Source organism: Lepus europaeus, chromosome 15 (genome assembly GCF_033115175.1).
Source record: "Lepus europaeus isolate LE1 chromosome 15, mLepTim1.pri, whole genome shotgun sequence".
NCBI lineage: Eukaryota > Metazoa > Chordata > Mammalia > Lagomorpha > Leporidae > Lepus > Lepus europaeus.
In genome coordinates, this window is record NC_084841.1 from 6,319,634 (window position 1) to 6,340,570 (window position 20,937).

A 20,937-nucleotide genomic window follows, 5' to 3' on the forward strand; every position below is an offset into this window, starting at 1 on the left:
CTTACCAGGGAGCAAGATCTAAGAGGCCAGGAGCAGAGAGGCAAAGGTTGCACTGTCTTACGACACTACCCACAGGTCAAGGTCCACAGGGCGCCATGCAATTACTGTACAAGCAGTGGAAATTAACTTGTCAACCAGACATTGCCTGATAAACTTTAACAAAATACACCCCATCATCCTGCATTAACTCAACCATTGAGGAAATAGCTTTGACAACTATGTACTAGGTACCATAAATACACATTCTTAAACGCGTCAGATAGTAAATAATTAAGGCTTTGTAGGTGACACGGCCTCAATTGTAACTAACTTTCATACTTAGCAACCACAGAGTAATAGATGCCTGTGTACCAATAAAACTTTATTTGCTATGTTCATATACTGACAATATGCAAATGATTGATGTGGCAGTATCCTAATGAAACTATTATCTACATGTCTTAGTGTGCTAACCCTTGAAAGGTTATAATAAAGACAATCTTTAAGATCCTTCCACTTTGATAATGCTGTAATTTTTAATATGCTAAATTAAGGCAAAAATACAGAATACAAACATGACTTTTGAGCTCTACAGGGGAGACAAGCCCCTCCTAGCCCAATGAAAAAAAAGCATAATTTCAAAAAGAAACCAATGTGAATATCTCAATGGAATAATTATTCTGAATTATTAATTGGTATATCATCCTTTAAATTATAGAGAAGATTTCCAACAGAGGGAAGTCATATTACAGTGTTATGACCCATTAGAGAGGGTATTATAAATGACTCAATTTATTTTTAAATTTGATTTCATATTAATAAAAGGCAGCAATTTAAACAAGAATTCCAGCAGCCTCTTCAGAAATGGTCACTAAGGATTCACACAGGTGTCGGGTTCTATAGATGAAATCTAAAGACATAAATTCTGTGAATTTCCAGAATTTTTGAGATGCTAATCAAGTGACCTTCTTATTGTAGACTGGACAAATGGCTTCTTCAGAACACTGGGGCTGAGGCAGACCCATCCACCACAGGGTTCTCGACACGGGCACGGAGAGCAATTCTCGTACGTAGGCAGGGGCTGACGTGTGCCCTGCAGGACGCTCAGAACTACCCGAGTCTCTACCCACTAGATGCCAGCGCCAGCCTCCCCGGCCAGCTGTCACAATGGGAAATCTCCCCAGACACCTGCCAAGTGTCCACAGGAGGCAAAACTGGCCCTGCTGAAAACTATCCGCCTAGACACTGCCTAAACCCAATTCCCGAAATCCAGATACACAGCCAGAGGAGTCAACACCCACCTTGACAAGGGTCAGAGTTCTCTCCGGATACGGATCATCAGCGAGATTGGCCCGCTTTCCAGTTAGAACCCAGAGGGAGGCAGGTGGCACATTAGTGTACAGATTTCAATCTTTCTGCTTATTCCAGCAGTTGCAAGTGACAAACAGGCAGCGAATCCCCTTGCCACAGTAACAAAACAATACAAAACCGGATTCCGAGATATTTCCCAGAAGAACGGATGGAAGACAGCAAGGTGAAATGAACCGCAGTCCCTGGTGTTCCTCGGACTCCGTCCAACGAGCTCTCACCTCGGGCCATCCGCGCCGCACCCCACGTGGGCGAGTGTCGGTAATTAGTCTGGGGCCCAGCTGCATGTTTATGTTTTTCTAAAAGCTTTGTTCTTGTAAATTAGCCACCACAATCAAGGCAAGAAGTAGAGGGATGACTCTTACCATGCCAGGGCAGGGAGTGGAGAAGCACCATGGCCATCGGTCACTAGGCCTGGACACAAGAGGTCGTCTTCACGCTACAGCTGAACTCCCCCTGGAGGTGGGCTACAGGGAGACTCACAGCCCACAGGGGCACGGTGCCTCATCAATGACTTCAATATTCCTCTCCTCACTGGTGAAAAATCAGTTTCCTTCCTTCAATTCCAAGCAGCCACTGGTCTTTCTCTTTAACATACTAAGACATGCCTGTCCAAAGGTCTGAGCCAACCTTCCACGGAAAACCATTTTGCTTCCTGGCACGTGTCTCTGTGAGTATTCTTATGGTGGTGCCTGGAGATTGACCTCAGACAACTCAAGTACGAGAGTCACTGCACCCCAATGCCCACTCGAGTCTTCACGGCGATCAAAAGTGTGCCAGTGGTGCCTGTAGTTTACTGGGGAGCAAAGAATCTCCCGTGGGGAAGGCAAACCCTCGGACTTGGAATCCGGCGGCCTCCAGTACCAGTCTCCCGCACCAGGGTCACCGGGCGACGTCCCCTCCCAACAACCTGGTCCCCACAGTCTGTGTTTCTCACTAGCAGATGGCAGCAAGGATCCACAAAGGCGAGCACTCTGCACGGTGATGTTTTTAGGGGCAGTGGCAGGTGGGGACCACCCTGACCTGAGGATGGGGAGCTGGGCAGGAGGCACCCAGGGGTGTCCCCAGTGTTCCCCCTGCAGCCAGGAAGGGCTCTGGGTGCACAAGAGAGGAGAGCTGGGAACTCCAGGGTGGGGGATGGGGGGCTGCCCTGGGGCCTCCCGGATTCTGTGAAGGTCATGAAACAGAAGGGGCAAGGAACTCCGCTGAGCATCCACTTGTTCATTACTGATGCCAAAGCAGCGCCAAGTGGGTAGAAGAATCTCGGGAAGACAATACCCAGAGGACGAGACTGGGGGGCAAGGAATGGATGGATGAGAGCCAGGAGCTGCTGTGCCGCCCAGAGTCAGCCTCTGGGCTGAGAGACCCCACACGAAAATATGAAGCCTACCCCACCTCCACTAACCTCATGATGATTAAGACTGAACTGCCAAATACCAAAGGACTGAAATCTTCACAGGTGTGTTTGGACTTGACCACCTAGCAGGCAGCAATCTAACAGCGGCCTGGAGTCTAACATGGAGAAATAAGACAGCCCTCCCAGCACACGGAGTGAATTCCATGAGGTGGGGAGTGCTAGGGAGAGGCAGAGGCTATGAGGCTGTGAGATGCTTCAGGGGGAACCAGCCAACCACACCCAGGAGGGGCTGCCTAGAGGAGACGCCCTAGGTGCAGCTCAGAGGACAAATTAGAGGAGAAGGCACAGCTATCTGAGAGGGTGCAGCAGGAGCCAATGCTCACAGCTGGGAGACAGCCTACTGGGGCACAGCCTGTCTTAACCAGACAAGGATGGATGCACACCTAGGCGACCGGGAGAGGCAGCAGGCGGGGGACCCCGGCACCGCCCAGAGGGGCCGAGATCAGAGGATGTGCTTTCCGTACTAACTCACTTCCCCCTTTCTGTTCCAATGAGGATTCCTCTTTAGTCTCAGTTTCCCCATTTGTCCACATTTAAAGCATGATTTCCTATCTCTGCATAGTCAGAGAGAGGGAGGAGAGAAGAACATTATTAGCCTGAGACACAGAAATCAATCCAGACGAACCCTGGTAAAGAGTAACAGTTCTGTCAAACACCAGAAGGCATACAAGCCACAAACTGCCTCCTCCTCATAGCTCTGACCGCACTGCCCAGGGAGGCCGCTCCAGGCACCAGGAAAACAGATTCTGCTTAGCCTGGCTGGAAACGTGCTGGAAGGGCAGGATACACACCGGGAGTTTGAAAACTCCGGAACCAAAGCCGGACAGTAAGTGTAACCTGTGTCATTAGCTTCTTAGAAGGATCGCAGGCTGAGATGGTATTATTATGGAAATAATGAAGCAAAATGCCTCACTAAAAATAGTCGCTCCTCTCGGCACTTTTTTCACCGACTACCAGATAACCTCAAATGACCAGTGCAGCTCCATCTGCTTCTGTTGGGCAGCACGCACACAGCCCTTTCTTTCCCTCTCTTGTTTAACCCGTCCGTGGACATATTACAATGAAAATAAAGTCCTCATAGAAACCAATAAGACCTCTTTCTTGGAGACATAAGAAAAAACGGTGCCCCGAAGAATCGCTGGCTTCATCCCGGCCCACGCCAAGTGCAGCAGCTGCAGAACTGTGTGCACAGCTGTAGAGGGAGGGAAAGACAGCACGGGGCACTGCCCTGCAGCAGTGGTACAGTGAGGCCTGTTATCTGCTGGCAGGGTTGTATCTGCAAAGCCACCATTCAGAAAGCCACAGTCTTCTTGCTTGGCTTCTCGCCTCATCAGCTGGCGATGCCGATGAGCTTCCATTCTGTAGGAAGGAACCTTCCAGCCTAACTGTACCCCAAGCCAGATCACCAGCACCGGCGGCCAGGACACAGAGAAGCAGGGGTGGGGATGCACAGTGAGCTCCCTGGCCCTCAGCGCTACATCATGTGCACCTGCCGAGGCCAAGGCACCGCCTGACTGCTTGCATCTTCGATACTGACACACTGTCAGGAAGAGATGCAAGAACAACACAACAGACTCTACAACCTTTCACCCAGATTCCCCTGTTCACGTCTTATCACACTGGCCGCCTCACCGCTTCTCTCTGCCTCTGGGCAAGTCCCATCTATGTGTGGTGCAATCTTACACCGACAAGAGTGCTTCAAAGTTGGTGCACAAATGAAATGGAAAGATAATGAGCATTTCTAGGGCCTTTTACAAGACCCTTCATATGGTAAATTTTAAAACCGTTTGCAGATAAGTTGCAGAAATGATACACTTCACACCGACATGTTTCTATCATTTCAAAAAAAAAAAATTCTAATACATAAGTTCTTATAATCACAGTCACCAAAACCGGTATATTAAGAGCAATATATGTGTACTTTCTTATCTGCAGACATTGAAATTTTTCCAGTTGTTCCAATGATGCTTTCATAGAAGGAAGGAAGGGTGGGGGGAGGGAGGGAGGGAGGGAGACCGATTTTTCTGTTCCAAGATTTCACGTGGACCAGCAACAGCACTTGAGTGTCACGGGCGTTTGTGGTCTTCATGATGGAACAACTCTTCGCTCTTTTCTAACTTCTATGACTTGTAGCCTTTAAAGAGTAGAGGCCAACTTTATGTGGAAGGTCCCTTAGATGTGGTTTGTTTGCTCCTCATGATGTGACTGTTTCAAGTCCAGGCTGAGATGTCCGGGAGTCTTGCTGTGTCCTCAAGTGCAACTGAACACTGGCATCATTGTCCTGCCGCAGGTGCCATTTCCTTGACTACTTGGTTAGGACGAGCATTTGCTAGGTTTCTTCCCTGCCAAGTCCTAAGATTTTCCTCTTGTAACTAGCAAGCATTATGTAGGTAATTACTCTAAACTACATAAATGTCCTGGCTATCATCAAACTCAGACTCATCAATTTTAGTATGCAGTGTTCATTTTTGCCTGAATTAATTTTTGTTTGATGCTCGCCAAATCATTTTTTCTAATTAAATCATTCCTAAATATTCATTAGGAGACATTATATAGTAAGAAAGAGAAGGACCTTCTGCCCTACTTAATTTATTTTAATGTTAACATATACTCAAGGAATCTTATTTAAACTAGTGTTTGATAATCTGCCACCAGGATTTCTGACTTTGACAAATCATCCCACATTTTTTCAGTGAGCCCACATCAAGCTTGCTACTGGGTCCTTTCAAGACACTCTCACCAGATTTGGAATAACGCCTTCATTTCTAGAACAAGATTTCCCAGTGCTATCTGGGACATGCCGTGCCCAGCGTTGCAGTCAGCTACTTCTCCACTAAACACCAATTCTCTGAGATGAGTGGCAATTCTTATTTAGAAACCAAGCGCGTGGCACATGTGTGTTCATTACTACTGGCAAGGCAATGTTTCTCGACCCTTGCGGCCACCAGGGCTGAGAAGCCAGGAGACAGACGAATGTGCTCACATGTGTCTACACAGAGCTGTTCTTCACAGCCCACCCAAGATCACACACAGCATGCCCAGTGCTACCGTCTCCCATGAAATTCAAAGTGAGCATGTGACGTGGCTCCTATCTGCTGAGAGGTCTACATTTTTACTTAAGATCATTAGCGATAATCTTCCAACAGCATTTGATTAAGTTGCTGAGGGTCCCCATAGACCATATACATGTCAGTCCAGAAGCCTGATATATGGATACACTGTAGAAGGGCTGAATCGAGCTAAGGAACATACACATTACCACCGTGCTCTGTCTTCCACCCATGTGTCCCAGCAGATTCTTCATGTACAAAAGCTCAGGTGCTATTTGTCTTTCTGTGCCTGGCTCCTTTCCCATAACACAATGCCCCTATTATTCTGTTTCCTTATTAATAAATCCATAATTGTACCCACCAACCAGTTCACTGAAAGGCTTCGGTTATGCCCCAAACTGTGATGGAAAGCTCATGGATCTCCAACAATGAAGAAACCATCATGACAGTGATTACCTATGGTTTATACTCTCAAAGAATGAAAGCAATAAACATGTGCTGAGAAATCCCTACTCTTTATCTCATTCAAATGTCTTAATTTTCACAGAACATACTATGCTGTACAGGGCTGGCAGGGCTTTGTGCCACTCATAGGTGAGTAAACCCACAGTTACTGGGAGTCATGGAGCTGCATCACAGATCCATGTCTTCAAAGTCCTTGCATTTTACCAATATTTGCGTTCCTTGGGATGCAGCCTTATTTTAAGACCCTGATGAACAAAATTTATCCAGCTCTGAAGCCTCCTGACTGTTCACAACACCAGCACTAGAGAGAACGCGATGATATAAATGCTATCCCGGTCACGCTGTAGGTCTACGACCTGAAGAGGATATTAAAATTGGCTGCACAGTGTTTTCCAAACCATTTACAGCCCAGGGCTCCTGGCACAGCCCACAAGGAGTTTGCAAATATCAGGGAGGGACTTGTTTGAGTCACATTCCTTTCTTGTTCAGCAGAGTTTGCTTGCCAGATCTCCCTTACAGACTGGGGGTGGGGGGTGGGGTGTGGCTTTCGTGACCAGATCTGCTGCTGAACTGACTACCCATGGTCCACCGTGAGTATCTCAGGCCCATTCTCCACACTGCAGTAGCAGAAGCAGGTGCATTGCATATTTAACTATTATCACTCACTCTTGGCTCTTGTGGCTTTCCACCATAATTCATGTTTATGCAATTAGAAATGCTGAAGAGGAAGCAAGGATGTCTCCCAGGAGAATGCTGGCTGACGACAGGCAACAAACAATCAATGATGGCTCTAACTCGGGGAGGGGAGACTCCCAGACTTTGAGGGAGTTGTCTGTTATCTGAGAATAAGTCAGAATGATACCCAGGAACAAACAGGGCCACCCCGCTGGAGGAAGAGGTAATTGGGAATTTAGAAGGTGGTGACTCCCATCTCTTAGGGCAGCTTAGCGGCCCTGCAGCCTGACCAAAGGAGGAGATGAAACCATGCCCTGTCTCCTTGATTAATACCTTCCCACGCATCCGTCTCCATCGCCCCAAAGACCGAGGTAACTGCTATGGAAGAGGAAAGCTTCAGAACAAGGAACTGCACTTACCTGGATCAGAGACAGGTCTTCCAGTTGCAACCTGAAGAGGTAGTTTCTAGAAAATAAAAAAAGAGAGCAGTTTTAATCAAACAAACAAAAAAAAATCCAGTTCATAAAAATTATTAGAACAAATGAAGGAAAAATACTTAGTGATTTCAAATTCAGAACCCTCGTCCTGTTAAGAATATGTGCAGGGGCCGGTGCTGTGGCACAGTAGGTAGGCTAAGCCTCCACCTGCAATGCAGGCATCCCATAGGGGCTCCAGGTCCAGTTCCAGCTTGCTCCTCTTCCAATCCAGCTCTCTGCTGATGGCCTGGGAAAGCAGTGAAGGGGCCCAAGTGCTTGAGCCCCCAACAAAGCTAAGAAATGAGTGGATGTCTGTATGTGTAGGTGTTTGTGCCTGTGCATGTGAGTGTGGGTGGGTGTGTGTGAGCCTAAGTCAGTACTGGCTTTCCCGAGCTCCAGTGAAAGAGACCAAGGACCTAGGATCTCTCAATTCTGACACTGAGTTTGGCATAGGAGGTGACAGAAAACTCTCCTTGCAACTTTCCTCTTCCTCATCACCTGAGCTCCCCGTCTTCTCATCTGCATTACATTGCTCAGTGCTGCAGTGAGCGAGCGTGTGGACAGACCTCACGTACAGCAAACTCAGAAGAGACGTGAACTTGTCAGTGTGCCCACATGAAATCAATGCCGGACACAGCTAAGCTGCCCAAGTGCGAAACAGGAAATCAGAGAAAAGAAAACTGGCCGTAATCAGCAGGGGAGGGGAATGACAGTGAGACGTGCATGGAGACCAGCCAAGCAAAGGGAAAAGGAAAAACAGACACTGCTTGCATTAGGCTTCGGCTACAAACCAGCCCAGCCTTTGGAAGCAACTAAGGGGCTGCCCTCTTGGGATGATGTGTTGGCCTCTCTGAGACCAGCGGCTCCTCCTGGGGTGGCAGCAGCAGCATCCAGGGACAAGGGAGGAGAGGGGCCAGGTTTGGAACAAGCATGGCAGGAAGAAATTGGCATAAGGCAGAACACCGAGCCTAAGTCACTAGTGAGTGCGTGGAGGCACCTGTGAGAAGCTGACAATGGCCCAGTCTATGGCTGCGTCTACCACACTTAGAGACCATTTTGACCACCACTAAGAAGCACGGGTGACCTTCTCTCTTATGGAAGGGATAAGTATCGCAGGCTGGCCATGCTGCCCTAGCAGAAGTTGACAAGCAATGGCTCAGAGGTCAAGGACACAGGCTTTGCAAAGACTAAGCAAGATGCCTGTGGTTGTGGACCGACATGGGCAGATCAGGACGGAAGCTGATACTCAGCGGCATGTGTACACACACCATGGGGGACGAAAGGGAGACACGCACTCATAGCGGTCTTGTGACTCCAGACATCCCCCCGTGTCCTCCACACTGGGCTCCTGTGCTCAGTGAAAACTGCTTCCTCCAAGCCTTTGCAGCAGCCTCTCCACCACAGAGTTAACCTCTGGTGTCCACCAGTGACACTTGCAGAAGCATGGCTTAGCTCAGACCACGCCCTCCACAACACCACTTGGGGAAACCCCTCCCTTTCCTTTATCACGACTGAGTGACAGCTCTGTTTGTGGAGCCAGATACAGAACCCTGCGGGAGGGGGGTATGGCAGGAGAGCAGGGCACCCTGAACATGCAAAGCTCTCAGCTGCAGTGCCACTGGTGGGGTTGCAGCGTGGACTCGGTGCACATGTGGGAGAGCATGATCAAGACGCCATGGTAAGTGCCTGCAGAGGCTGGCTGGCTGGCATCTCCAGGCTCGCCAAGCACTCACCTGTTGGGAAGCAGAAACCAGCACATGCGTCCTCTACACGTACACACACAGCTACGTCCTTCAAGCTTGAAGTGGCACCAGAGGCAGCTACCAGCCTTAACACACCCACGGCCTGCGTAAGCACCTCAGCTCCTGCCCGCACACCATGACCCTCGTGGCTTGCAGGCTGCAAGAAGTCTCTCCTCACAACAGCAGACATCACCACCTCGTGGTTAAGACTAAGTGTGCAAAAGCTACAGCTCTGCCACCATATAACCTTGAGAAGGAAGGTCAACCACTCTATGTCTACTGTTCACCTGTTACAAAATGGAGCTAGTAATCATATTTATCCCCTTGGGTCACTGTGAGGTGTGAATCCAAGGAAAACAGATACCGCAGTGTATGACCATTTTAAGCACTCAACAACAGCAACTTCCAGTTCACTTATGGAACAATATTAAAATTTCTAAGCACACTGAAATTCGCAGCATTTTCTCCATTGCCCAGGGAAAGGAAGACAGACTGTGCCTTCAGCAACGACAGGTTAAGAAGGAAGAAGAAGCACAGTTATTCCTGCCTGTTCTTTGCTGGGGTTGTTGTCTACAGGGACGGCAGTGGAGCTACTGGGCTTTTAGAAAAGTGAACAGTAGGGGCGGCAACCTGCAACCCCAGCTTCCCACACAGGTGTCAGTTCAAGCCCCAACTGCTGCACTTTCCATCCCGCTTCCTGCTAAGGTGCTTGGGAAAGCAGAAGTTGGTCAAAGTACCTGGGCCCCTTACCCATATGGGAGACCCAGATGAAGCTCCTGGCACTGGCTGAGGCCGGCCCCAGCCCTGCCTGCTGCAGTCATTTGCGAAGTGAAACAGGGGTTCGAAGACCTCTTCCTCTCTTTGTAACTCTGCCTTTCAAACAAATGAATCTTTTATTTTCTTTACTTATTTGAGGGTAGAGTTACAAGCAGTGAAAGGTAGAGCCAGAGAGAGAGAGAGGTCTTCCATCTACTGGTTCACTCCCCAAGTGGCCAGAATAGGCGGAGCTGAGCCAACACGAAGCCAGGAGCTTCTTCTGGGTCTCCCATGCAGATGCAGGAGCACCAAGGACTTGGGCCAGCTTCTACTTTCCCAGGCCATCGCAGAGAGCTGGATCAGAAGTGGAGCAGCTGGGTCTCGAACTGGCACCCATATGGGATGCCGGCACTGCAGGCAGTGGCTTTACCTGCTATGCCATAGCACTGGCTCCTACCATATTTATTACAGTTTTCAGAGGTTTAAAATATATTTTGGGGGTGGGCACTGGTGCAGTTAAGATAACACTTTAAAATATGCCACTTGGTACATCCACATCCCACCTCAAAGTGCATGGGTTTAAGTCTCCCCTCCACCGTCAATTCCAGCTTCCTATTAATGTACGGCCTGGGAGGCAACAGGTTACGGGTAGGAGGCTGAGTCCCAGACGTGCGTATAGGAGACCTGGATTGTGTTCCCAGCTCCTGGACTTTTGGGAAGTGAACTAGCAAACAAATGGAGTATGCGAGTCGCTTTTTCTCTCTTCTTCCCTCTCCTACCCTCTCAATCTTCCTCTCAAATAAATAATTATGTCCATAGAATGAAACTACAAAACAAAAATATTTCAAAAAGAAACTTCAGGTGCCAGTATTATGGTACAGCAGGATATGCTAATGATGCTGGCAACCCATATGCGAGTGCCAGTTTGAGGCCCAGCTGCTCCTCTTCCAATCCAGCTCCCTGTTAATGCACCGGGGAAAGCAGCAGATGATGGCCCAAACATTTGGGCTCCTAGCACCCACATGGGTACCCTGATGGGCTTTCAGGTTCCTGGCATTGGCCTGCTCCAGCCCAGGTCTTTTAGGCATTTGGGGAGTGAGTGAAACAGTGGATGGAAGATTCTGTCTCTCTCCCCCTCTCTCCCTCCCTTTGTCACTCTGCCTTTCAAATAAATAAAGTCTTTTTAAAAACTGAAAAAGGTAACATCAGAAATGAGACACCTGTGGAACTCTACTCAGCTTCCTGGATCCTAGGCATCTGACAAAACAAAGTGTGGATTTTGCTATTCTCAAACTCCTTTCTTCAAATGATTTTGTTTCAAGTACAAACCCAAGCTCATTTTGCTCTAAGAAAAATTCCAAACCTGCCAGCAACTCGAGAGATCCGAAATCTCTCAAGACAGCTTGATCCATCACAGTTTAGTTCTACGACCTACGAAGTTAAAGGTTACAAAAAGAAAAGAAAATCCTCTCTAACGGGAACAACAAAATTGATATTCCCAGATGTTGAGCCACTCACACACTAAAGTAAGATCTATGGTCCCCTACAAGTGGCCATTCTCCAGGGCATTAGAGAAGAGGCAACCACTTTATCTTGCAGTTGTGAGAGCACAGAGGAGGGGAAACAATATACGTGAGGCTCACAAGAAAAGCCACCAACCCTCCCAACGGGAACAAGGAAGGCACCTGGCTCCTGGCCAACCTGGAATGCTAACCAAATGTTGCTCGGAGGGTCCGATTCTCTAGCAGGGCAACGCTTCAAGCGACCCCAAGCATTTAAGTGGTCTCATTAATCTTCCTAACACCCTAGATGTAAATAGGTAGGAATAAGGAATTTTGCCTTTCTCCAGGGAGAAAGGGAGTGCTGCATGAGACCAAGAGAATAGATTCTTCGAGCGCATGATTTGCACAGCTTGGGGGAACTAGGCTGTCATTCCATTTTTCTGCTCTCCTTATAAAAGTACAAAGCGAGAGTTCACCAGTTAGAAATGTTCAGGCTTAAACTTCTTGGAAAAGACCCCAGGAGCACAGACAGTCAAAACCAAAATTAACATTTGGGATTGCATCAAATTGAGAAGTTTCTGTACTTCAAAAGTAACGGTCAGGAAAGTGAAGAGGCAACCAACAGAATGGGAAAAAATATTTGCAAACTATACTACAGATAAAGGGTTGATAACCAGAATCTACAAAGAAATCAAGAAACTCCACAACAACAAAACAAACAACCCACTTAAGAGATGGGCCAAGGACCTCAATAGACATTTTTCAAAAGAGGAAATCCAAATGGCCAACAGACACATGAAAAAATGTTCAAGATCACTAGCAATCAGAGAAATGCAAATCAAAACCACAATGAGGTTTCACCTCACCCCGGTGAGAATGGCTCACATTCAGAAATCTACCCACAACAGATGCTGGAGATGATGTGGGGAAAAAGGGACACTAACCCACTGTTGGTGGGAACGCAAACTGGTTAAGCCACTATGGAAGTCTGTCTGGAGATTCCTCAGAAACCTGAACATAACCCTACCATACAACCCAGCCATCCCACTCCTTGGAATTTACCCAAAGGAAATTAAACTGGCAAATAAAAAAGCCATCTGCACATTAATGTTTACTGCAGCTCAATTCACAATAGCTAAGACCTGGAACCAACCCAAATGCCCATCAACAGTAGACTGGATAAAGAAATTATGGGACATGTACTCCATAGAATACTATACAGCAGTAAGGAACAATGAAACCCAGTCATTTGCAACAAGATGGAGGAATCTGGAAAACATCATGCTGAGTGAATTAAGCCAGTCCCAAAGAGACAAATATCATTTGTTTCCCCTGATTGGTGACAACTGAGCACCAAAGGGGAAACCTGTTGAAGTGAGATGGACACTATAAGAACCAATGACCTGATCAGCTCTTGTCCTGACTCTAGATGTACAATGTAATACTTTATCATTTTTAGTATTTGTTGTTGTTATTGTTGTTGTTGTTGTTCTAGTAATAGTGGTTGAACTCTGTAATTAACACACAATTATTCTTAGGTGTTTAAATTTTAACTGAAACGTGATCCCTGTTAAATTTAAGCGTGGAAAAAGAGAGGGAGGAGATGTACAATTTGGGACATGCTCAATCGGACTTGCCCCAAATGATGGAGTTAGAAACGTGCCAGGGGATTCCAATACAATCCCATCAAGGTGGCATGTACCAATGCCATCTCACTAGTCCAAGTGATCAATCTCAGCTCACAATTGATGACTCTGATAGGTCTAAGAGTCAAAGGGATCACACAAGCAAGACAATTGTCTGCGAGTACTAACTGATAGAATCAAAAAGGGAGAGAAAGATCCAACATGGGAAGTGGGATACACAGCAGACTCATAGAATGGCAGATGTCCTACACAACACTCTGGCCTCAGAATCAGCCCTTAAGGCATTCGGATCTGGCTGAAGAGCCCATGAGAGTATTGTAGGCATGGAAAGCCAAGATACCATGGAAAAGAAAAAAAAAAAAAAAAAAAGAAGAAGACCTAAATGGAAGATCTCTGGGAGTGAGATCCCAGTGGAAAGAACGGGGCCATCAAAGAAGGAGGTACCTTTCTCCGAAGGGCGGAGAGAACTTCCACTTTGACTATGACCCTATCGGAATAAGATCAAAGTCAGCGAATTCTAAAGGCTTCCATAGCCCTGACAACTCTTGACTAGAGCCTAGGGAGATTACTGACGCCATGAACAGGAATGCCAAATTGTTAAGTCAGCAACAGGAGTCACTGTGTACTTACATCCCATGTGGGATCTGTCCTTAATGTGTTGTCTAATGTGCAGTGATGCTATAACTAGTACTGAAACAGTATTTTTACACTTTGTGTTTCTGTGTGGGTACAAACTGATGAGATCTTTACTAATTATATACTGAATCGATCTTCTGTATATAAAGAGAATTGGAAATGAAAAACAAAACAAAACAAAACAAAAACAAAAAAAACCCTGGTGTTAAATTGGAAATGGCATAGAAAATTAATTAATTTTTAAAAAAATATTATGTAGGATCTCTGTCTTTAATGTGCTGTACACTTTTATTTAACGCTATAACTAGTACTCCAACAGTATTTTTTTTTTCACTTTGTGTTGCTATATGGGGGCAAACTGTTGAAATCGTTACCTAATATAAACTAAACTGATCTTTTGTATATAAAGAGAACTGAAAATGAATCATGATGTGATTGGAAGGGGAGAGGGAGCGGGAAAGGGGAGGGTTGCGGGTGGGAGGGAAGTTTTGGGAGGGAGGAAGCCATTGTAACCCATAAGCTGTACTTTGGAAATTTATATTCATTAAATAAAAGTTTAATAAAAAAAAAAAGAAATGTTCAGGCTTAAAACTGAAGTAAATAAAAATATGAATTCCCCATTTCTTAGGGATCTGCTTGCTTCAAACATCTTAAAATAAAATTTGGGCCGGCGCCGCAGCTCACTAGGCTAATCCTCCGCCTTGTGGCACTGGCACACCGGGTTCTAGTCCCAGTTGGGGCGCCGGATTCTGTCCCAGTTGCCCCTCTTCCAGGCCAGCTCTCTGCTGTGGCCAGGGAGTGCAATGGAGGATGGCCCAAGTGCTTGGACCCTGCACCCCATGGGAGACCAGGAGAAGCACCTGGCTCCTGCCATCGGATCAGCGCGGTGCGCCGGCCACAGTGCACCTACCGCGGTGGCCATTGGAGGGTAAACCAACGGCAAAAGGAAGACCTTTCTCTCTGTCTCTCTCTCTCACTGTCCACTCTGTCAAAAATAAAAAAAATTAAAAAATTAAAAAAAAATAAAATTTGAAACTGCATTCAAATGCAATAGACCATATTACTTCTGGAGTCGTGACATACGGGCAATACACAGATCCAATGGACTGAGTAATTCAAACTACACACCTATTAAATGTAGCACACACAGAACGACAATAGCGAAGCCCAGAGAGCCTTTTTACCACTCAGTACTGAGTGGGCTTCCTCCCTCTTCATGGGAGTTTATTTCTTATTGACTCTAGGATTAAATCACTCATTCCTGGGTTCCTTCAGGAGCCCCCATGGTCCACGAGGACAAACTGTGAAACACAACAATATATTCTCAGAGGCAGCAGCACGGGCCCCAGTAGACCAAGTTCAATTGTGTCTCCATGTAAAGTAATAAAATTCGGCCAGCATTAAAGAAAAGGTTGAACCTTCATGAGCACATCAACTAAATGACTTTTATCTAGAGACACTATAAAACGTAACTCTGACCTCTGTTAATTATGAAAGACATGGCATTCTAAAACGACAGTCTCTTAGAATAACTCAATTGGTCTCTGTGAATACGACTATAAAATCAACGAGAAAATTTCAAGTTCTTACTCAACATGTAAGGCAGAAGCTTGCTAGTCAGTGGAGACAGAATAACTAAGGGAAGAGGACCTGTGTTCTGCGCTGACAAAACAGAGATACAAAGTAAGCAGATCTATAAAATCATTGCAGCAATGGTGATAGACACTTGTTGCTCCTGAAGTTCAGACTCAAGTTGATCACCAATCTGAAGTGGGAATCCCTGCACATCAGTTAGCATCTTCTAAGTTCAAGAGCTGACATCCACTGAGAATTGTTCTCGCCCGTACCTCTCTCATCTTTACTGTGCCCATGGCTTCCTCACTGCACTCTTCCATCCTATGCCTGTTAGTACCCAACTGTCGCAAGGCAGGAACGGTGACGACACCTAACCTGATGCCCAAATGGTCAACTGAAGTTTAAAAAAAAAAAATCTGCTTGTGACTTTGAAGCTGAGAAAAAACAGTAACTGTCTTTTAAAATAATGTTTTTATTAAAAAAAAAATTCAATTATCCAAAAGTAAATATGGTGCTGTGTCATTTAACAAACAGAAATGCCTTCTGGGACACCCATCCTCTGTGACTGAGCTGTAGGGACATCATAGAGTGAGTTTACGCCAGCTAAACAGGCTATGACATCACCAGGCAACCTAAGCCTAAGGGAACAGCATGGTATTATGTGGTCCACAGAGCTCACTGAGAAGTCATGTTGTTCCACGTGGCTGGGCTGAACGTCTCAACTGCACCCCGAGCTTGGAAGGATGTGAAGACCTGAGCTCATCATGTGGCTGACTTGTGCAGCTCACCATCCCATCCGGAACTGCTGTTCCCAATGATTTTCTTGATGCTTGTTCATTGTCAGCAAACTTCCGGATTCTTTTTTTTTAAATGGTAATCAGCATCCTAAAAATTATCTTTTTCATCTACTTCTTCACAGACTTTTCAAGGGTTAGATTTTAAAATTTCAAGGCTGTCTCAATCATTTCAGCACTATATTTAAATAGAACACACTTAGATCAAAGTTTTAGAATTCTAATGGTTTTATTTTAATGACACATATTTAAATATAACAAATAAAATCAATTATTAGCTACTACCTCAGACAGAAAAGTATACACTCTTTGTGCCAAAAAAAATTCTAACCTCATTGTGATTTTATTGTTGTTGTATGAGCCCAGTAGTCACTCTCCCAGAATCATACTGATTTATTCCACCTCTCTTTTTCTAACACTGGAAATTCATTGTTGTTAAAGTAAATGATTGAACGCAGTCTTATTTTTGCTCTTATCCACAGGCAGAAATTCTGGTAGGAACAAACTTGCATTGGGTGAAAAGTTCCCATTATCACAAAATCAATAGAAAGTAGTAGGAGTGTAACATTGACTAAATCAGGGTGCTTAAATTTTCAAAAAAAAAAAAAAAAAAAAAAAAACTTCACAATACCACGATAGTTCAAAATTTACAAAACAAAAACTGTGATGTTGTGCAAATCTCCCATACATACACCCAGCTAACTCTACTGTTAAAACCTTATATTAGTGTAATATTTTTGTATTTTTAAAGTGTACTTATTTATTTTTATTTATTGAAATGGAGAGAGATTGATCTTCTATCTGCTGGTTCACTCCCCCAGTACCTTGCAAGAGCCAGCACTGTGCCAGGCCTAAGCCAGGAGCCAGGAGCCAGGAGCTCCGAGTCTCTCCAAATGGGTGGCAGGAAGCCAAATTCTTAGTCATCAGCAGCTGCCTCCTGCATTGCACATTAGCAAAAAGCTGCATCAGAAGCAGAGGTGGCACCGGATCCCAGGCCCTCTCCTGTGAAATGAGGGCATCCTAAGTGGCTGCTAAACAGGCTATGCTACAACACCCACCCCATGGCCTTCTATTTATGTCAAACCTCTTAAGAGCACTCATTACTAGAAATAAGGTTCAAAGAATACATCAAAATTGACATCCAAGGGTGCTATTAACATTTAAATACCAAGAGTAAAAGGTACAGAAATAGATGGATAGCCTTTTGTTCAGCCAGTAGAATGACATACTCACAACAAGGATGGATTTTTAATGGCATGCAATAAATTATGACCAGTGCTGTCAGCAAGTCTTAGGGACACAAAATCACAAAAACCCCTTCCCATAAGTGTAATTAGGCAAACATTATTTTTCAATGTGTTAATAATTGCACTGATAATTTTAATTTTTCTATGCTTTAATTATTACTTGGAAATCTCAAAGTGCTTTCAGGATTATGGATGATGAGTTTACTGCAGCAAATTCAACTCATGACTTATCTCGTGAGTCTGCCAGGTGTGTGATATGTTCTTTTCCATGTTTTACTTGAGATTTTTGTCATCTGAAAAAACAGCAACTGAATACTGATTCATCTAGCCGGTTATCTTTCCAGAAGGGAGATCTCTAAATACAACTATTTTTCTTGGTTGTCTTCAGAGTTAGTACAGCTAAACTTTTTTTCTCATGTATCTTCAAGTAATACAATAATTACATCTCATCCTCCCATATGCTCAACCCCACGTCTTGCTGAAGTGACCTTTGGTCCTTTGTCCCACCCCTTCCCACTAGTGGTCCATCACAGCCCAACGCACTCTGAAATGTCTCAAGTCTGGCTCCTCCTTTCCATTCCCAATATCACTGGTCTAAGTTTAACTTTTCTCTTACTGATCCACAACCTCTAACTGCCATTCCTGCCTCCAAACTCTCCGAAGCCAGCAGTTCTGCACACAGAGTGGTGCGACCATCTTCCCGCGGCAAAGCTGAGCGTGGAAGCTGGAGATGTGGAAGTGGCCTGGGCTCCTCAATGCCTCCAGCACAGGTTCTCAGATCTGACAAGCCAGCAGATGATGGGCATCTTGATTAAACCAAAAACTGGAAGGACTTTCAATAACTGATTAAAATGCTCAGGGTTGAGGTCTTCATCTGTGCACCCCGAAGAGCCTCTAAGGTGACACCGATGAGGACCTGTGTTGGGGACTAACAGCGAGGCTTCTGGGCCTCTGTACAGTGACTTTCCCTTCTCTGTCTCTAGGAAGTCCCACCACATGGTCAGGATCTCTGGCTCTCCCCATGTGGCTCTCTCTGGCTTGTCAGATTGCCAACACAGGCCAAAGCCCAACTGGAACCACTGACCTTGTCATTTTGGGCTCTTAACTCAGGCCTCCATCAGAGAACTTAATTGCTTGTATCTCTGTCGGATCACTAGGTCCGTGAGTTGATATTTCACCTTGCGCTCTCTGCTCCACGTCCCACTTCTGCCGTGACAGCTCAGAGCATCCCTAGACACTGTACATACAAATGGAGATGGCTGTGTTCCAACAGAACTTCACTGACGCGAGCAGGTGGCCAAGCCTGGAGCTGCAGCTTGCTGGCCTTGCACTAGACCTCAGGTTGAGAACACGAATTATCTTTGTTTCCTCGATACCTTCAATGCTTCCTGGCATAAAGTCGGCATAATGAATACTTGAGGAAGGCAAAGTCGTGAAAGACTAACTACATAAACTAATAAATTCTGGTGGACCCCAAGGGGACTGGCTAGGAGCAAAGCTGTCTAGACTCAAAACCTGTAGCACACACACACAGCCACACAAACTGAAGTGACAGCTGAATTATTATCCGTAGTTGCCGGCTCAGTCCTGTGCTTTGCAGGGTGGGGGAGATGATCCATTCATTCACTAAAAAATAAGTAACTTTTCTTCTAGGTTTATCTTCTTGCAACTCAAAGAGAAAACAAAAACTTTTTTCTTCTGCCAAAGGCTACCCTATGCTGGTTAAAACACACATTCCTCGCTCACCTGGACCATGGGAGTAGCCAGCTCAGGAATCCTAATTTTGAATAGACCCCTGAACTTGGCTGTTACGTACGTAACCTTTGGAGAGGAGGTAGAAAAGTGCTTAGTGCAAGCAGAATGCTCATCTCTTAAGCAGTTTCAGTTTTCTCTTGAATTATATTTTGCTTCCAACAGACTGATTCTAGAACGTGAATCTTTCCAGTAAAAACAGAAAGACACTGGCCACTTTTTAAGAAGTGGATTTTACCTGAGTCCCAACTTTTGTCTGTTGTTTAGAACACGTGGCCAAGTCGGTATGAAAGGAGGGGCCCGTTCTAATTTACTAGAAGCCTGTCCATTTATTCACCGTGATCTCACAAGAAGATGCTTTGCTACAATCATTAATTGGGGGGCCAGAGGCTGGGTTCCTTTTTTATTATTATTATTTTTGGCAGGCAGAGTGGACAGTGAGAGAGAGACAGAGAGAAAGGTCTTCCTTTGCTGTTGGTTCACCCTCCAATGGCCGCCGCGGCTGGTGCGCTGCTGCCGGCACACCGCGCTGATCCAAAGGCAGGAGCCAGGTGCTTATCCTGGTCTTGGGTTCCTTTTTAAGCAAACCAAAACCCAAGTCAGCGTAACTGTAAAAGGAAACTTAAGCAGAACCAGTCTGAAACCACCAACTAACCTCTAACTGGAGACTTCACCAATAACCTCTAACTAGGAACTTTCCACTTGACCAAATCCATTTTCTCAGTTGCTTCCTCAAAAAACGCCTTGTAACACCTTCCTCTCTCACGGCTACCTCAACCCCAATGCAGAGCTGAACTCTTTGTGGTCTGGTGCTGCCTAACTCACGAGTCACTGAATATTCAAACGCTCCTGCTACAGTTTTATTATGACTAAGCTTATCTTTGAACAGTTCCCAATACTTCAGGCAAAGTCAACCCCATAAAAACAAAAGCCTTGCTTTAGTTTTCTGGATTCAAACCATGAAAAAAAGAAATGGTTCAAAACAACATACCAGAAAATTTCAACCAATCAGCCGATTGTTACTTTAAAGGAGACCAAACTCTGCCTTGGAAGCACTCAGATTTTAGTTAAGTTTTGCTTTCATCTTTTGGTAATAAACAAGCTGTACAGACATATTCAGAAGTACTTTTTGCTATCTAGATACAATCTATTGACTCTAATGTCAAGTCATTCTTAGAGGATGCTCAGGTATGGATTGGTACTCACGCTGGGTCACACATGCAAGGGGATTCATCAATCCTCTTGTTATCTTTATAACATTCTTATTTTGCTATGTAACTTTGACAGAATTCCAATCAAACATTTCCAAGGATACAAATCACCGTATTATCATCAGTTATGACTATGAGCCAGGTATGGGTCTGTGAGTCTTCAGCCGTCCACGTTATTCATGGCGTACGGTTTAACCTCATGGACACTCAAGTGCGTATCCGAGAGCTTCAGGTAGAGCCTTCTGATAAAGCACCCAAGGCACAAGCCTGTGCCCTTCAATGTACGTATTCATGTTACACAGAAGCATGTGAGTGGAGAATAGGAGTCAGAAATTAAGTTTTGGAAGGAAAGTAACTGAAATAAACAACAACAACAACAACAACAAAAAACTGAAGGAAGTTCACATTTTACAAATTGAGATGCAGGTTAAAAACTCTTTTTAACCAGAAAGTCAAAAAGTAAAGCAAAATCCTTAACAACCAGAAAGAGTGCTTCAAACACCTCCTCTGTGGTCCAATGGCAAAGATTCCTCCTACAGTTGCTTGGATAATAAATTCTGGTTCATTACCACTGTCAGGCTTTATGTGTTATTGAAATATGGCTAAATAGGTAAATTCCTAGGCACCAAACACTGGGTCGTATGTG

The 20,937-nt window shown here is 45.3% G+C and overlaps 1 protein-coding gene across 3 annotated transcripts in view; it reads right to left on the reverse strand.

Moving 5' to 3' along the window:
• SEMA5A (semaphorin 5A) overlaps positions 1–20,937 on the reverse strand; it is a 473,120-nt gene that overhangs the window by 238,301 nt on the left and 213,882 nt on the right. For all 3 annotated transcript variants that reach the window (XM_062212003.1, XM_062212001.1, XM_062212002.1), the window contains exon 5: positions 7,374–7,419. In XM_062212003.1, the coding sequence (XP_062067987.1) occupies positions 7,374–7,419 (46 nt within the window). The remainder of the gene's footprint in view (positions 1–7,373; positions 7,420–20,937) is intronic.